Raw genomic sequence first — 18,706 nt, 5'->3', positions numbered from 1 at the left:
TCACGAGCGTCCCGATAGACCTTGCTGTCAGCGTTTGCACCACTGCCCTCGAGGCTGATGTAACTTTGCCGGAACGATCACCGATAGACGTACCGGACCTGCGCAGGCTTCTAGACTTCAGCCTAAAGCACACGTACTTCGTTTTCGTGGGCAACTTTTACAAACAGGTGCCCGGGACCCCCATGGGCGCCTCAGTTTCGGTTACGGCTGCCAATCTCTATGGAAAAGCTGGAACAGCGGGCGTTGGCCTCCTTTGTCCCTTCCCCGAAGGTATTTTTCCGCTACATCGACGACTGCTTCTGCATCATCCAAAAAGGCGTGGTGAGCAAGTTTCTGGACCATCTTAACAGCCTGGAAAGAGCCATTCAGTTTACTATAGAAGAAGAATTGGACGGCAGACTGCCATTCCTTGACGTCCTTGTTTCACGGGAAGGCCAGGGTCTATCTTTCAGCGTATACCGAAAGGAGACGCACACTGGCCGCTACCTATATTTCAACTCAGTGCACCCTGCCAGCCATAAGAAGGCCGTTGTTAGCACGTTATTGCAGCGTGCGAAAAGGTTGTGCACAAGGCCCGAGGATGCGACCCTGGACGCGAAAAAGGTACGGGATGACCTCAGAAGCTGTGGATACCCTAGGCGCTTCATCGACGCGGTAGAACGTCAGTTGTCAAAACAAAGACAACCGGACGCCCGCCCTTCGCTCAAGAAACGGGCTTTTGTGCCGTATGTCCCGGGTACAAGTGAATGCCTGGCACGTGTCCTACGGGAATATGACGTGCAGGTGGCACATGTCCCGACCAGAAAGATGCGCCATCAGCTTGTAAAGGTGAAGGACACACTGCCAAAGGAATGTCTACGAAATCCCCTGCGCAGACTGCAGCGGTGTGTATATCGGAGAAACTGGAAACTACCGCAAGCGATTACAGCAGCACGCTCGGGACGTAAAACATGAAAACACTCGCAACAACGCCTTAGCGGAGCACGCCGTCGTGAATGGCCACAAAATTGACTGTGACAAGGCAAGGATCATCGCAACCAAAAAAGTAGCAGCATCACGACTTCATCTGGAATCCCTAATCAAACAAACTACGTCACACACGTTAAACCGGAACGACGGTAATCTACACCCGATATACGCACGCTCCTTGCGCCGATTATTCAATCATATTTAAACGACCCTTGTTTGGTGATGAATTAATTGTGATTAAGGCTTCCACACCTAAGCCGAGACGTCAAGAACGAACCTTTTTTTCACTGGTCGGATTCTCTTATTTTTTCAAATGTACACTCCCGGCCAGACGGGATTCCGTCACACGCTCAACTTCAATACCGACTATAAGGCAGCAAAATCTGCTCTACTTGAGCAAAACCAAATCCGGGGAAGTCTCCGCAGAAAAAAAATCATCGCCGGGGAGGAAAGCGCAAGTCACCTGTGCATTGAGGACGTGGTTGAGTTTCCTCCTCTTCCACCGCGCCAAAATGTTGAGCCACCTCCCGTAGCGAGTACAAAAGTGAACACTCTACGGCAGCCGCAGTGTGCAACCTGGAGCCACCCGCGCGAACGATCTATTCTCCAAAACTCCTATAGTACCAGTTTCTTACTGTGCTCGCTTGTTGAGGCTATCTTCGCTTTCCTTGCACCACACTCCTTGCCGGTGGCGAAGGCCACCCTAACAATCCTTGAGTTCATCTCACCTCTCCTCACACAATGGCGATAGCGGTCAATAGACCAGCTACTCTCCCTAGCGTGCAAAGCATCCGTAACAAGGCCAGCATCCTCCAATGGAATGCCGGCAGCCTTCGTTCACGACTGTCTGATTTCCGACAATTTTTTTCGAAGCACTGTTTCCCGATCATTGCCATCTCAGAATCCCGCCTGCGTACTACTATCCGTCTTTCAGGATATACCGTTCTGACCTCGATGACAGGTACTGACATCAGCAAAGTTCATTTAGCTGTCCGGAAAGACGTCACATCTATTCCACAACCTATATCTGCCAACTCACGGAAGGAATATGTTGCAGCCATAGTCAAGATCATGAACCTGTCCTTCACAGTGATCGCCAGGCGCATACCCCCGCGTGTCAACTTTGACGTCGGCCGCTTTCAGGATATCGTACGCAGTACCACTGCGCCGCACATCATAACGGGAGATTTCAACGCACGTCATCCTGCTTGGGGAGGCATCAGACCAACAGCCAGAGGACGACAGTTATTTGATTTCGCACAGTGCAACAATTTCACTTTCCTCAACAACGGCCAGGCAACTTTTTATCAAGGTACAAGATTCAGTGCCCTTGACATTTCGATGGTTTCTGCGCATCTGTCGTCTTCAACAACCTGGAAAGTTCACATAGAATCTCGTGGCAGCGATCATCTACCTACGTACATAGAGAGGTTGGTGGTGCTTTCTTAAGTACAGCGGCATGTGGTACGCTACACAAATTGGGAAGTTTTCGCAAGGCCAGACTGCAATTTTGAGCAAATCAGAAGCCATCGACACCAGACTAGTAAGGCATGAAGCAATGATGGCAGAAATTAATTGCAGACTACCCGTGACAGAAGGACTGATTGCAGTGCTCAATGAAATAGTAAATGAGCAAGACAGCACCATTAGGAACTTAACCAGAAGTTTTAAGGAACTGCACGACAGGAGTGTTGACTCAGAAAACAGAAGCCGCAGAAGTAACCTAGTTTTTTATAGCGTCAAGGATAGCGAATCGGAAAAGTGGGAGCAGTCTGAACAGTTGCTTAAAAATATTTGTAAGGATAATTTAGGCATTGACTTGCAGTCAGTGGAAAGAGCGCACCGTACAGGTCGCTATGACGAAATGAAGAAACGGTCGATCATCGTCAATTCTGCCTCCTACAAAGAAAAATCGAACGTTCTCTCTAATGCCAAGAAGTTCAAAGGAACTTCGTACAGCGTCGACCAAGATTACTCACCTGAAACAAGAAATATTCGTAAATGGATTTGGGAGTATGGCAAGGTTATTAAAGCGGACGGAAAAACTCGAGTCAGACTAAGCATTGATAACGTGGTTGTTAACGGCAAGACGTTTATGTGGAACAAAGAAAAAGAAGTCGTTGAAACTGTGAAAAATAAATGACCCAAACATGGGAAAAAAGGACGCGAAAATTTTGATCTGGCTATAGTAACAGTGAATTGCACAAGCGTCGTCAATAACGTTGACGACCTTGCTGCTCTTATCGACTCTTTGAAGGCCGATATAGTCCTTGGCACTGAATCGTGGCTAGACCCTTCCATTAGCGATAGTGAAGTGTTTCCCGATTAATTCAGTGCGTATCGGAAAGACAGATCTCGTGTGGGTGGCGGCGCCGTTCTTCTAGTTTGCCACTCTTCAAACTCATGTGAACTAGATATAGGTCATGACGCTGTAAAATCAGTATGGTGCAAAATTATCTCGCGAGACCGTTCATTGGCAGCCGGTGCCTTTTATCGGCCACCAAACTGGGCCGTCGACGCGCTTCAGATTTTACATGGTATCGTTTCCGAGGCCTGGTTTCATACTTTTTTACTGGCAGGTGACTTTAACTTGCCTGACCTAAAGTGGCGAGGCGGCACTTGTGAGCACACAGCTGGTGGAAGCTTAGACTTGGAGATGAAAAGTATTACTGAATCTTTTGGACTAACGCAGTATGTCGTTGAACCAACTCGTGAAACTAACATATTGGATTTGTTTTTTTTTGTAACTCGCCAAATTTAGTGAATTTCGTACGTGCCATTACGGGAATAAGCGGCCATCATGCTGTCGTCGCAAGTATTAAAGCAAGAAGTAGCAGGCCAAGGAAAAAAGAAACCAGAAAAGTGTATCTATATAAGCGAGGGGATTATGCCAGCATATCAACGAAACGTTTTATCATCTGCCAGTTTTTGAATGCCTTTCTGATGATTTCGACATTAGCGAATTGTGGAATAACTTTAAATAAAAACTCAAGGAGCTTACCAATGCCTACATTCCTAGCATCGAGCACAGCAAACTTAGCGTAAGAAACCGTGGATGACAGCGCGTATCTTAAAAAAATAGTTCGGAAAAGAAGGAACTTTTTTAAAATACCAGAGAACTAAGAGTAACTGTCACTTTGATAATCTGCGTGCTATAACCCGCGAATACAAGCAAAATATAAAGGAAGCTAAGGGGCGCTACTTTGAAAAACTCGGCAGTAAAATAAAAACGAATGCTAAGGCGTTCTGGCAACATATGAACGGCTGCGGAGCAGAGCCAGTTGGAATCACCGAAATTGTCTTTAATAATGAGTCATTATTAGACGACACTGAGAAGGATACTTGTATAAACAACTACTTTCGTTCAGTATATTTACCAAAACAAAGCAATAGTCCATTATCATACGTAAGTTCAGTCACGACTATGAGTTCAGTAGAGCTAAATGTGAATGGAATCAGAGCATTACTAAACAAAATTAATTATGGTAAGGCAGTTGGAACTGGCGGAATTTCCCCTCGAATTCTGAAGAGATGGGCTGAACCGATTTCCCTTTATCTCTATGTAATCTACACCATCACTCTCTCTTCCGGTACCCTGCCAGACGACTGGAAATGTGCACATGTTGTTCCTATTCATAAAGGTGGATCAAAAAAGGATGTAGTTAACTATCGACCAATTTCGCTTACATCCATACCGTGTAAAATTTTGGAACATATTCTATACAAAGCGATAATGACATACTTAGTAAGAAACAACATGCTGACTTCACAACAACATGATTTCCGTAAGGGTTTATTTTGCACAACACAACTGATTGAATTTTATCATGACCTCGCATCTGATATGGACAACGGCAGACAAATAGATTGCCTTTTCCTGTACTTTCACAAAGCGTTTGATACTGTTTCCCACTCTGCTTTCAAGTAAACTTGTCGCACTAAATATTGACCGTACAGTTCTTGCCTGGATCGAAAACTATCTATCGTCTCGCCGACAGTGCGTGTTATTGAATGGAAAGCAATGCAGTTTTGTTGACGTTACATCGGGTGTCCCACAGGGCTCAATTCTGGGGCCACTTCTGTTTTTAGTTTACATAAATGACATCTGTTCAGGGATCGGATCTAATATACGGTTGTTTGCCGATGATTGTGTTTTATGCAGAACTAGAAATGAATGTGATGTTGCCCAGTTACAAAGTGATTTATCATGTGTTTTGAATGGTGCTCGAGATGGAGAATGAAGTTAAACGGCAAAAAGTGTGTTCATGTTACCTTCACACGTAAAAAAAAACGAAGTTAACATCTCAGTACAACATCAACAATACACTGACGCAAAAATCACAGTATAAATATTTGGGTGTGACATTCTTGGCCGATTGTTCTTAGAATACTCATATTGACACGGTGGTTGCGAAGGCTGCATATACCCTAAACATTCTGGAACGAAATCTGGGTCACGCGCCGCTTCACCTAAAATCAACTGCTTTTGTAACATACGTCGACGTATGCTCGAATACGCATGTGCGGCGTGGGACCCATGGCAAGCAACACTGAGCAATAAGCTTGAAAAAGATCCAAAACAGGGCTGCAAGGTTCGTCCTGCGTTGATACTCCAGTGGTGATAGCTGTACCGACATGAAAAACGAATTAAAGTGGGAAAGTCTTTTTGCTCGAAGAAGAAAATTGCGCCTTAAACTGCTGTATCAAATATGTCATGATAAAACCGGCATTCAAAAGGAAAAATATTTACACAGGCCCCATTATGTCTCTTCTCGTATTGATCACTGCTCTAAGATTTTGGAATACCGACCAGAACTAACATGTATGCAAATTTATTTTTTGTACGTTCTATCAGTGAATGAACCGCCTTTCAGGTCAGCAAGTGGACTGTATAAATGAAGACGTGTTTTTTTATCATTGTAGCCCCCCTGCTGTAGCGCCTTCGGGCTAAGCGGGTAAAAATTGAATAAAGAATAAAGACACAGTTGAAAAAGTGGACCTCTCAAACCTCAATTATGAAAGCTGCATTGCTGCTGTAGCACGTGCCAAAACGTCCAGCACTATGGTTACAACCCTATCAAAAGTGCACTCAACTGTAGATGCTGAACGTGAGCGACTTCGAGCAATTCGTCGCAGAGCAGAGAGACGAGCACGCAGAACGAATTATAGAGGAGGCATAAGGAGGTTTTCTGTTCTAAGATCACTGCTCGATTAACGGCCATATCGGTGCCATTGCCTCTGCAAAGCTTTACCCCTTCACCTTATACTGCCCTCCTTGATGAACCGTTCACTATGGAAGAACTTCATGCGGCTTTGGCAGCTACCAATAAAAAATTGCGCCAAGGACCAGACGGTGTAAGCTACACTGCCCTTTCTCACCTGAGGATTAAGGCCAATGTTCAGCTGCTCGCAGCTTATAACACCTCCTGGGAGACCGGCAGCCTTGAAACGTGTTGGAAGCGTGCGCGTGTGATGCCTATCCTCAAGCCTGGAAAACCATCAATTGACGTAAACGCTTACCGTCCCATTGCGCTTCTAAGCTGCGTCGGAAAACTGATGGAGAAAGTGGTACACTCCCGCCTTACCTGGGACCTGACGAACAGGGGAATTTACCCTTCGGCCATGTCTGGTCTCCGAAAAGGACGCAGCAGCATTGACAACGTTATTGCCCTTACCAATTGTGTCAAGCGCTGCAAAACAGAGCGGTATATGATCATTTCTGTGTTTCTTGACGTCAAGGGAGCCTTTGACAACGTCACACATGAAGCAATTCACTCAGCCTTACAATCAATTGGCATTAATGGACGGATGTATAACTGGCTGTGTGATTATCTGCACGAAAGATCGTTTTTCATGTCAACAAGTTAAGGTGACAGAGCTCTGCATCAAATATCTCGCGGAGTGCCTCAGGGGGGGGGGGGGGATTTTAAGTCCCACCCTTTTCAATATTTCACTTGTTGGCTTGGAAAACTGCTTGCCTCCTACAGTGGAAATCTCCCTTTACGCCGATGACATCTGTATATGGTGTTCCGGTCGCAACAGGCGCATTGTGCATGCCCGCTTACAGAGGGCAATAGGCTGCATCGAATCGTTTTTAAGTAAGCGCAGTCTCGACATGTCGCCAGATAAAAGCGCAGCAGTTGCATTTTCGAGGCGCGATCTTTCACGCTACGTGCTGAAAGTTGCTGGTACCCCAATACTATACGTCACAAGCCATAAATTCTAAGGCGTGACATTTGACAGGTCACTGTCATGGTCCCCACATGTACAACAGCTTAAAATCAAGCTTTGCTCTTACGCCTCTATTTTTCGTATGCTCTCCACCACCAGAAAAGGCTGCTCTACACCATCATTACTACGGCTGTATGGTACGCTTTGTGAAGGCCTCCTACGCTACAGTCTCCCAGTTCTTCAAAGTATCTCACAAACAAATATCAAACTCCTTGAAGCTATGCAAGCTAAGGTCTTGAGAATCTGCCTCGGCTTTCCCTAGAACACCTCCACAGCGGGTACTCTAGCAGAGAGCAGACGTCTATCTGCATCAGTACTGCTAACCCTGGAGCCTGCTTCGTGCCCAGATGCGGTTCGTGGCTCGTGTATACCTCACCATCCGCTCGCAGCGTACAGCATAGAGGACGTTTCCGGCCTTCTCTCACCACACTACCAGCGCCCTGTCAAAACCTCCTTTCCACCTTGGAGATACACAGCATGCCAAATTGAGACAGCGGTTCCTGGCATCAAAAGAAAAACAAACACCCCGGTCCTGCACTTAAATATTTTGCTCTTGGACACATTTATGGATGCCACAGTGCGCACCGTCACATCTACACTGATGGCTCTGTCACATCCGTCTCATCAGCGATTGACGTCTAGGTTCCGTCAACACGCACCACAATTTCGGCGTTACTCAGTCACCGCACCTCGACTACTGCTACCGAGTTGGCTGCTCTGCGAGCAGCATTTGCTTACATTCTCCAACAACCACCAGCAGCGTTTGTTATTTTCAGTGACTCTCGTCCTGCATTACAATCTATAAAGTCATTAGGAAGCCTTCAGGAGCCGATCGTCGATGACTTAAACAGATTCCACTCCGAGGCCAGTGAGCTTGGCCATCGTGTTGTGCTGCAGTGGCTGCCCGCTCACTGTGGCCTTGCAGGCAACGATCACGCTGATGGTGCAGCGAGGTCGGCGCATGGCGACATCTCCTTGCTCCTACCTGTACCATTTTCTCGCAGTGATGGCGCGGGACTTCCATCTACAAAATCCGGGCACACGCAACGCTCTTTGTGGTGCGATCCGGAACATCAATACAGACCCCTTCTTCGCACTGACCCCACTTGTGACTTCCGCATGCCACGCAATATAAATAGACGTGATCAAAATTGCCTCCACTGAATTCGCCTGGACGTTGCTTTCACTAAATCCTTTTTACATAAAATTGGTGCATCAAGTAGTCATCTGTGCCGCACATGTGGCGTGCCCGAGTATCTTCCACATTTGATCTCCCGCTGCTAACTGTTCACCAGTCATCGCAAGGCACTTTCAAGTGCTTTCGGACTCCGACAGGACGGCCCCGTGCACCTGGAGCATGTCCTTGGACCCTGGAGGGACGCAGCTTCAGGTGTGCGTGGGACAAAAGCATTTTTAGTGTTCTTAAGAGAGGTGGACATTCTTTGACAATCATGTGTGTGTGTGTGTGTGTGTGTGTGTGTGTGTGTGTGTGTGTGTGTGTGTGTGTGTGTGTGTGTGTGTGTGTGTGTGTGTGTGTGTGTGTGTGTGTGTGTGTGTGTGTGTGTGTGTGTGTGTGTGTGTGTGTGTGTGTGTGTGTGTGTGTGTGTGTGTGTGTGTGTGTGTGTGTGTGTGTGTGTGTGTGTGTGTGTGTGTGTGTGTGTGTGTGTGTGTGTGTGTGTGAGCGCGTGAATGTGCTTGATTTCACCATCCACCCTCTCTTTTTCTCTTTTCTTCTTTTTTTCGCCATCCCCTTCTCTACTCTTCTCTTTCACCCTCACCTGGAGTAGCATGCCAGACCGACAACCAGGCAGACCTTTCCTGTTCCATTAAAGCCCCTCCCTCCTCTCTCCTTTAACACGCTCATATATTCTCCACATGACACAGTGATATACAACGCAATCATCTGCGCACAGTCTCACATTCGAAGCAAGGCCTTCAGTTAAATCGTTTATATAAATGAGGAACAGGAGCGGCCACAGGACGGATCCCTGTGGCACACCTGACAAAACTTTAACCGTTCGTGACGTCACACTATTTAGGGTCACTTTTTGCTGCCTTTCGTACAAGTAATCTTTGAGCGAGCCGTAAAGTGAATCAGGAAGACCAATATATGACAGCTTGTGTAGAAGTAAGTTATGCGGGCCTACATCAAGCGTCTTTAGTAAATAAATAAAAACAGCATCTATCTGAGTACCATTGTTAAAACCATATGCAACCTCGTGGATGAATTCAAGAAGTTGTGTGCTACAGAATAATCCCGATCGAAATCCGTGCTGTGTCGAGATGAAAAAACTGGTCATGAAGGTGCTTAATAAGTCCAGAATAAACAGCATGTTCCAACGTTTTACAACAGACTGATGTTAAAGGTACCGATCTATAATTGATTACCAAAATCACGACAGTCACCTTTGAAAATGGGAGTTACATTTGCCATTTTCCAGACATTACGTAGGTGCTGAGAATTTAATGACTTCCTAAATAAATCAACCAAAAAGGTGCAGTACTTTGGGAGCAGCGGTTCAAGACGTGATTTGACACATCATCTGGACCATGAGCAGAATGCGGGCTAAGGTTGTTGGGAGGTTTTCGTTTCAATGCTTGTACCTCATAAGACAAGCATTGCAACTGTGTGCGCAAGAACACTTTCCTCGCGGAAGCTAAGGAGGCCTGTATTGTTTTTATACTTGACGCACACATTTTTGGGACGTGGTGACGGTCTCGCAGGGGGATGCGTGTTGGAGCTGCGGCTTGACGGGCTGGCGGTTGCACGGCCGGTGGCCCGGGCCGTGCGGCAGGTGAGCTGCGGCCATGGCCACCAGCTGGCGCTGACTGCTGATGGCGGCGCTCTGAGCTGGGGTGACGGCGGCCGTGGGCAACTGGGCCACGGCGGCGTGTCCACGGAGGAAGCACCTCGCCCCATCGAGGCACTGGCCGGCCTTCAGCTGACGGCGGTTGCCGCGGGCGGTTGGCACTCGGCGGCGCTTGCCCACGGCGGTGACCTCTACCTTTGGGGCTGGAACCGCGACGGCCAGCTGGGTGGCTCACCGTGCGAGCTGCCACTGGCCGCAAACCCACGCTTGCTGCCCCTCGAAGACGTGGTTTCTGTCGCGCTCGGCTCGCGCCACACGGTGGCCTTGTTAGGTGAGCAGTGTTTTCTGCAGCCAACGCACTGATTTGGTATGTATGGAAGTCAGTATCTTCACCGCCATTACATTTTCTAAAAATACTCGGCATGAAATTTTGTGCGCTTAGTCCTGCGAACCACTTCGGACTAACATATTGCATCCGTCCTGTTCGAGTGCTTTGAGCCCAGTGTCGTAGAGGTCAACAGCTTTCCAAGGATTCAGAAGAAACTCGTACTGTGGATACGAGACTTTCTACTTTAGCTACATGCACGGACAGAAAGTGAACCCCCATAGCCCTTGGTTGCTATCCTTGCAGCTTCCTCAAGATTTGTCTGTGTAGCAGTGAGCTGCAAATTCCTTCCGTTGTCTCTCGACAATAACTGTTAGGGCCGCACAGCGTTAGCGTTACCAGTTTTCTTCTGATACGTAGGTCGGCTAAATTTGTGCCGGTCGATCTTCATTGGGAAGAGTTTAGACGAACGCTTATTCTCAAATGAAACTCGAGAAACGAAGGCTCGCCGCTTTGATTAACACGTTTTGGATTACTTCCGTCGACACTGATCACCGTTTATTCGCACCATTCAACACAGATGCACACTTTGCACATTTGTCGGGTACATTTGTCCTGTCAAGCATCGTGTATATTTTTTTTCCCACAGCAGCTATGGTTTTTCCACTCCTGTTATTGAGTTGCGCATCTTCTGTATTCGTGAAAGGAGCGATCACTTGGGATGGATCAAGGTCATGTGCACACTGACTTCTTTCCTACCATGGGGAAGGGCTGACCCGGCCAAATTGTGCCTTGTACCCTGTGCGGAGCTGTATGTCCTCGGTATATTGCGTGCTAACACATACCTGGCTTTAACTCAGGAAGAAGTGAATCACGGTCACTAGCTAAGTATTAAGTATAGACATTTCGAAACCGCATATGGGTTCCTTGTTCACTGAGTTGGAGAAGGAATGCGCACTGATGTGACCAGCACATGGCGCAACGAGCCTGCGTAAACGGCAGGCATAGTCCCTTCTTTCCGGTTTATCGTAGCTGGCTTCGACTGAATGATTAATTGTTCTAGCAGACGCCGGAATGACACGTTCTTTTCCTTGGCTACAATAGTGGCGCTGTGTCAGTCAATCTTGTGAGCATGTTCATGCGCATGCTTGGCAATGGCGTTCGTCGTGTAACTATGATTTCTGACATTACGTTTGTGCTCCTTGAACCGTCTTGAAAACTTTCCTGTTTCGCCAACGTATACTTGATGGCAATCAGCGCATGGTATCTTGTACACGACACTTCAAAGATAGCAGAGTGTCGCCATAGAACGTCGCAAGATAGGAAACTGCAGGCACTCCGGCTAAAAGTGTCACAAGCCGCACAAAATATAACCAGCCTATCCTCGTACTCACCGACCGAGGAGTAGGCTGAGGTATTGCCCCATCATTTGAACTTGAACACGGGAACACCGCCGTGGCCAAGAGATGTAGTCTGTGTGGTCGAACGAGCGGTCAGTCAACTTCCCTGTGAAGTGCGAGAAGGAGCACACACGCGTGCCATTGGTGGGCTCTCCGGTTTAGGAAAAAAAAAGTTGCAAGAACGCAGTCGTCAGTAGCGGAGTGGCAAGGCATCACGGGCCTGCGGAATAACCCCATCATCACCATTCTTCCTTCCGACGAAGGCAACGCTACAGTCTTGCTTGATAAGAGCGACTAGCACAAAAAGATGTTGGCCATTCTCGAAGAGCAACAGACGTACGCTCTTCTAGCCTATAACCCAGCAAGCAGACTGCAGAGCAAGTTGCAGCAACTGCTAGCCAGGCTGTTCAGGTTGGTTCCTCCGCACCACAAGGGCCTCTCCTACCGACTGCTCTTCACGAACGGCTCAGCCCCTGCAATCTACGGCCTGCCTAAAGTACATAAGCCTGGTGTGGCACTTCGACTTATTCTCGACTGCACGAGACCACCGCTCTACTGACTACCGGGCTACCTTCACCAGACTGAGCGCCCTAGCCGGTAAGACCCCGACCAGCGCCTCCTATATTTTTACAAAAAATAGAGGAGGTGTTGCCCCGACGCACGTCGATAATTCATGCGCATTTGTAGCGAAGCTAGGGGACATCACGCCGAGGGAAAATGACGTCATGATTTCTTTCGATGTCACTTCTCTTTTCATTAGTGTCCCAGCGGATTTGGCAGTAGCCACGTGCGAAGCAACCCTAAATGTATACAGTGGTCTTCCTCGTCGCACCCCCTTCGACTTCGATGAACTCAGCGAGCTGCTGAAGTTTTGTCTTAGCAATATGTATTTTTATTGTGGTGGCAGCCCCTACCAGCAGACACATGGCACGGCAATGGGAGCGTCAATACCGCTGCAAATTTAGGAATGGAAGCCTTGGAGGAAAAGGTACTGACCATCTTCACTCCTGCACCGAAAGTTTTTTTTACCACTACGTGGACGACTGTCTCTGCATTTTGAAGAAGCGAGATGTCCCATGCTTTCTGGACAGCCTGAACGTCCGTACTACGCATATACAGGTCACCGTGGAACTCGAGAGGGACAACTTGCTGCCTTTCTTGAATGTGATGGTTTGCCGGGATGAGGGTGTTCTCTCCTCAATTTACAAGAAGCCCACATACAAAAGTCGTTATCCTAATTTTGCATCATGCCATCCAGTCGGCCACTGGACGTCTGTAGTGTCACTCTTTACAGGGCGCACTGAACGCGTATGTTCCGATGACGATGCATTCAAAAGCGAATTAAGAACAATCCACCGTGAGCTGACCTGTAACGGGTACCCTAGGAATTTTATCAGCAAAAATGAGAAGCGTATATTGCAGCCAAGAATGCCGAACAACAACACATTCCATGCTCGTGCGTCCATCGCCTACGTCCAAAGAATCAGCGAAGCACTCTCACGCGTATTTTCGAAATACGACACGCGCATTGTCCACATCCCAACCAGCAAGCTTCGGAACGAGCTCATTAACGTTAATGACAGGTTGCAGATTGACTCGCTCCCAGGTGTCGTGTACAAGATGCATGCGCTGATTGTCATCTAGTATGTAGTATCGTGACCGGAAAGTTTTCAGGATGGCTCAATGAGCGCAAACGTGATGTCAGAAATCATAGTCACTCGACGACTGCCATTGCCGAGCATGCGCATGAACATACTCTCTCAATATTGACTGGGACAGCGCCACTATTGCAGCCAAGGAAAACAACGTGTCATCCCGGTGGCTGCTGGAATCATGCAGTGGACGCCAGCTACGATTAACGGGACAGAAGGGACTATGCCGACTGTTCACGCACGCTCGTTGCGCCATGTGCTGGCTACACAAGTGCGACGATTCCTTGTAGAACTCAGTGAACAAGGAACCGCTATGCGGTTCCGATACACTATACTTCTTCATACTTGGTCAGCGACCATGGTTCACTTCATCCCATGCCTGACCAGACGAACTTTCGTCGAATTCTTGATTATGTTAACTGAAGAAGACTATCTTCATGCTGAAACAGTGGATGATAATCTCACATCTATCATTACGGAGTGCGCAGTAAAAGCAGGTGGTAGGATGGTTCGACACATCAGCGGGCTATCTCAGGAGACGAAGGAATTGATTAATAAATGCCAAAGAATGAAAGAGTCTAACCCTACAGACAGAATAGAACTGGCAGAGCTATCAAAGTTAATAAATAAGTACCAGGTAGGTGACTAAAGGAAGTTTAATAGGGAGAGAATCGAGCATATGCTAAGGAACAGAGGTAGCCTAAAAGCGGTGAAGTGGAAACTAGGCCCAAGTAAAAAGCAGATGTATGCATTAAGAAAGAAAGAGGGCAATGTCATTAGCAATATGGATAAGATAGTTAAAGTAGCAAAGAGTTCTATACAAATCTGTACAGTAGCCAATGTAATCAGAACGTTAATGAGAGAGTCAGTTGCGCATAGCAATGGACATCCCGCCAGTAACAAAAGAAGTAAAGAAAGATTTATGAGCAATCTAGACGGGGAAAACAGCTAGTGAGGATTAGGTAACAGCAGATCTGTTGAAGAACGGAAGGGAGATTGTGCTAGAAAAACTAGCCGCCCTGTATGTGCAATGCCGTATGACTTCGCGCTCACCAGGAGCTTGGAAGAACGCTAGCATTATTTTAATTCATAAGCAAGGGGACGTCAGACTTGAAAAATTACAGACCGCTCACTTAACTATCTGTTGCCTACAAAGTATTTGCACGGTAATCGCTAATAGAGTGATGACAACCTTAGACTTCAATCAACCAAATGATCAGGCAGGCTTTCGTAAAGGATACTCGACAATAGACCACAATCACACGATCAAGCAGGTGATAGGGAAATGCGCAGAATATAACCAACCCCTATATATAGCGTTCATTGATACTAGAAAGCATTTGACTCAGTGGAAACCACGGCAGTCATGCAGGTATCTGTTGCAGAAGCTTGCCTGAAAAAAGTGAAGGCACGCACAGAGAACTCCAAGAAGAAAGAAAGGAACATGAACCTGCGACCGGAAGTTGCCCCCTACCTACACAAGGTGTCGCATAACATGAAGAAGGTTGCGAACAGGTATGGGGTGCCGCTCGTTTTTTCGGCGCCGGTGAAGCTGTCAAAGTTGTGCCCTCGTATTTCCGGAAGCGAAACAAGGAGAAGCGGGTGTGGAAAAAAGCACACTACGCCCTATGTGCAATGCGCTTCTGAGGTGGTATACGAGCGGCCACTTTCATGTGGAAAAGTGTACATCGGTCAAACGGGGCGATGTATTAACGACCGGCTAGGGGAGCACCAAAGGAATTTAAAGAACAAAGAGAATGTGCACTTGGTTAGGCACTGCCAGTCATGCGTGACATGTTCGCCACGTTTCGATAGTGTTCGAATCCTAGGCAGAAGCAAGTATAAAACGGCACGTGAACTCCTGGAGGCCTTTCACATAAAGGAAAAAGCAGATTGCTGCATTAGTGATGCATCCGTTTTTTTGTACGCTTCGGAATTCAACCTTTTCGCGGCAATACGATAAGATGTTATTCCGTGGCACGTGTTTGTTTTGGTTTTCTTTCTGTAGTGCGCAGATGCGTGAGCTATTTTAAGCTTGAATTCTTTTCGCAGTAAACCAGTTGTGAGTGCAGCGTTCGTCCGTGTTTTTTGCGTGTTCCTTCTCTGTGTGTGTGTGCTTCTTCGCTGCAATATGAATCAAGAATGTTACCAACTTGCCCGAAAACGTGTTTTACTCAACTATTGAGGAATCAGGCCACAGAAGAGTCTTATGTGCCCATACTGGAAGATATATATAGGGACTGTGGAGCTACCATGGTCCTGCATAATGTAAGCAATAAAATTACAATAAGGAAGGGTGTCTGGCAGGGAGACACAATCTCGCCTATGCTATTCACCGCCTTATTACTGGAGACCTGGATTGGGAACAGTTGGAGATAAGAATTAATGGAGAATACCTAAGTAATCTGCGATTCGCTGATGACATCGCCTTGCTAAGCCACTCGGCGTAGAAGAATCTTATTTGAAAATACTGGAAGATATAGTCGCCGACAAAGGTAGCGCGACTCAAAAGGGGCTCTTAATCGAAATGGCAAGTAGACCAGCATCGCGCACCCGAGCAGAAGCGTCGTCTTCCTCGATCCGTCACGAGCCACCCCATACCTCTCGGCCGCATGGCGGCGCCCGCAGAATGTGAGCAGTGAGCGAGATTAGAAGCAAATCAGGGCGCTGTGTGAAGATTAGCACTAGGCGCCCACGGGAAAACCACAAACGAGGCAGTACAAGGGGATATGGGCTGGGCATCGTTCGAAGCACGGGAAGCTCAGAGTAAAATACTATACGAAGAACGCCTGAGGAAATTGGATGATAACCGGTGGGTAGCTAAGGTATTTAAATACCTATACCGAAATAGCGTAGACTCACAATGGCGGAAGAGAACTAGGAAGCTAACCAGTAAGTATGCCAGATACGGGGCCGGAGAAAGACAGAGCACTAAACGACACGTTAAAAACGTGGAAGGTAAAAATTGGATAAATTCAATGGAAAAGAAGCATAGTGTAGAACTATATCGATACTGGAAACAGCAGATCAGGAAGGAGGCGTTTTATAATAACTCAGGAGGCAGTGCCCTACTCTTTGAAGCTAGGTGAGGGTGTCTTAGAACGCGCAGCTACAAAAAGAAATTTAACGAAGAAGATGACGCGTGTGCTCTGTGTGCCAAATTTGTAGAAACAACAGAACACCTCATAATAAAATGTGATGGTATCCATCCCGGTGTCGATGCTGGCACAGGCACTCCTCCTGAGGCCCTATGGTTTGACATAACAATAGTAATGTAAATAAGTCAGCGGGGGAAATTAACAAAAAGCGATTGGAAGATTGGTGGCTCAAAAGCAGCGAGTTAACATGAGGTTAAAGTAGTAGGAAGACGTATTTAAAGGAAATGGAGAATTTTATTAACTTACAACACAGTTAAACAAAAATATAGGGAAAAAAAGCTGAGCATGTTGGCAACTGTCATCACCCCGTTTCAAAGGAGACGCTCCATCCATCCATCCATCCATCCATCCATCCATCCATCCATCCATCCATCCATCCATCCATCCATCCATCCATCCATCCATCCGTCCGTCCGTCCGTCCGTCCGTCCGTCCGTCCGTCCGTCCGTCCGTCCGTCCGTCCGTCCACCCACCCACCCATCAATCAATCAATCAATCAATCAATCAATCAATCAATCAATCAATCAATCAATCAATCAATCAATCAATCAATCAATCAATCAATAACTCAATCAATCAATCAATCAATCAATCCGTCTGTCCGTCCGTCTATCCATCCATCCAGTGTGGCATTGCCCCCCTCCTTTCAAATGGCACCACCTCGACGCCTCCCGCAAGGGGGGCAACGAAAGTGGAAAGGCGCGTGTGGCGTCGGCACTGAATGTGAACGGGCGTAGTACGGTTTCATGCGCGACACGTGGACGACTTCAGACTTGGGCGGTCGACAAGAGCGTACAGTGCCTTGAGGGAACACTTCATAGTTCACCCACCTCGCTCAGTTGATGGAACACCTCGTAGGGGCCGAAGTAGCGGCGAGGAGCTTTTCAGAGCGCCCGCGCATACGTATTTGGCTCTATACCCAGACGTGCTCGCAGGATTTGTAAATCACCTCCCTGTGGCGGAGGTTGTAACGCCGGGCGTCAGTTTCCTGCTGGTGTCGAAGCCGATGTCTGGCAAGATGGCGAGCGGCTTCTGCGTCATGAATGAATTGGTGAGCGCCCGTGAGAGACGAAGGGGCACAATCCGGGAGCAGCATGGCGTCCAGCATAGTCAGGGCGTCATGGCCATACACCAAACGGAACGGAGTGAAGCACGTCGTTTCTTGCAGGGCGGTGTTGTACGCGAACGTGATGTAAGAAAGTATTTCGTCCCAGTTGCGATGGTCAGCGTCGACATACATAGACATCATATCTACAATGGTCTTGTTCAGCCTCTCAGTCAGTCCGTTCGTTTGAGGACGGTAAGCAGTCGTTTTTCTATGACTGGTCCCACTGAGACGCTGGACCTCATATGTAACAGCCGACGTAAATGCGGTTTCCCTGTCATTTAATACTACCGTGGGGGCGCTGCGGCGAAGCACAATGTGGTGAACAAAGAACTGCAATTTCAGCCGCGATGCCACGGGGAAGAGCTTTGGTCTCACAGTAGCGGCTGAGGTATTCAGTGGCAACAACAACATACCGGTTACCCATGGAGGACGCCGGGAAGGGGCCCAGTAAGTCCATGCCTACGTGCTGAAATGGGATTTGCGGTGGATCAATTGACTTCAGAAGGCCGGCCGGATTTGTCGGTGGTATCTTCCATAGTTGACACTCACGACAGGTTCTAACGTAGTGTTGGACAACCTCAGCAAGCCGAGACCAATAGTACTTGTGGTGGAGGCGTCCCAATGTCCTGGAAAAACCGAGATTGCCAGAACAAAGGTCGTGGCATGCGGTGAGAACTTCCTGACGAAGCGCGGATGGGACAACGAGGAGATAGTTTCCGTCGGGCCGTAGTTTTTCTTGTAGCGGACTCCATCTCGTAAGGAAAACGACGAAAGTCCTCGCGAGAACAGTCGGGGCGGAGACAGAGCGGTTCCTTCGAGTTACACGATGGGAGGCGGGAGTTCGCAGTCGGCCCTCTGGTGGTGGGCAGGGGCGGATGTGGTGACAGCGCCGAGGAAATCAGAATCGTCTTCGGACTCATTCGGTGGGCACGGAAGAGGAGCTCGGGAGAGAGAGTCAGCATCGCTATGTTTCTGACCTGACTTATACACGATTATGACGTTAAACTCTTGCAACCGAAGGCTCCATCGTGCAAGCCGCCCCGATAGATATTT

General features: G+C 47.8%; 1 protein-coding gene across 1 annotated transcript in view; it reads left to right on the top strand.

The window, feature by feature from the left end:
* Positions 1-18,706, top strand: part of LOC144108596 (RCC1 domain-containing protein 1-like) — a 152,635-nt gene that overhangs the window by 117,308 nt on the left and 16,621 nt on the right. The window contains exon 3 of the mRNA XM_077641795.1: positions 9,925-10,341. Coding sequence (XP_077497921.1) covers positions 9,925-10,341 — 417 coding nt within the window. The remainder of the gene's footprint in view (positions 1-9,924; positions 10,342-18,706) is intronic.

Source organism: Amblyomma americanum, chromosome 1 (assembly GCF_052857255.1).
Source record: "Amblyomma americanum isolate KBUSLIRL-KWMA chromosome 1, ASM5285725v1, whole genome shotgun sequence".
Lineage (NCBI taxonomy): Eukaryota > Metazoa > Arthropoda > Arachnida > Ixodida > Ixodidae > Amblyomma > Amblyomma americanum.
This window is presented reverse-complemented; position numbering and strand designations above follow the sequence as displayed.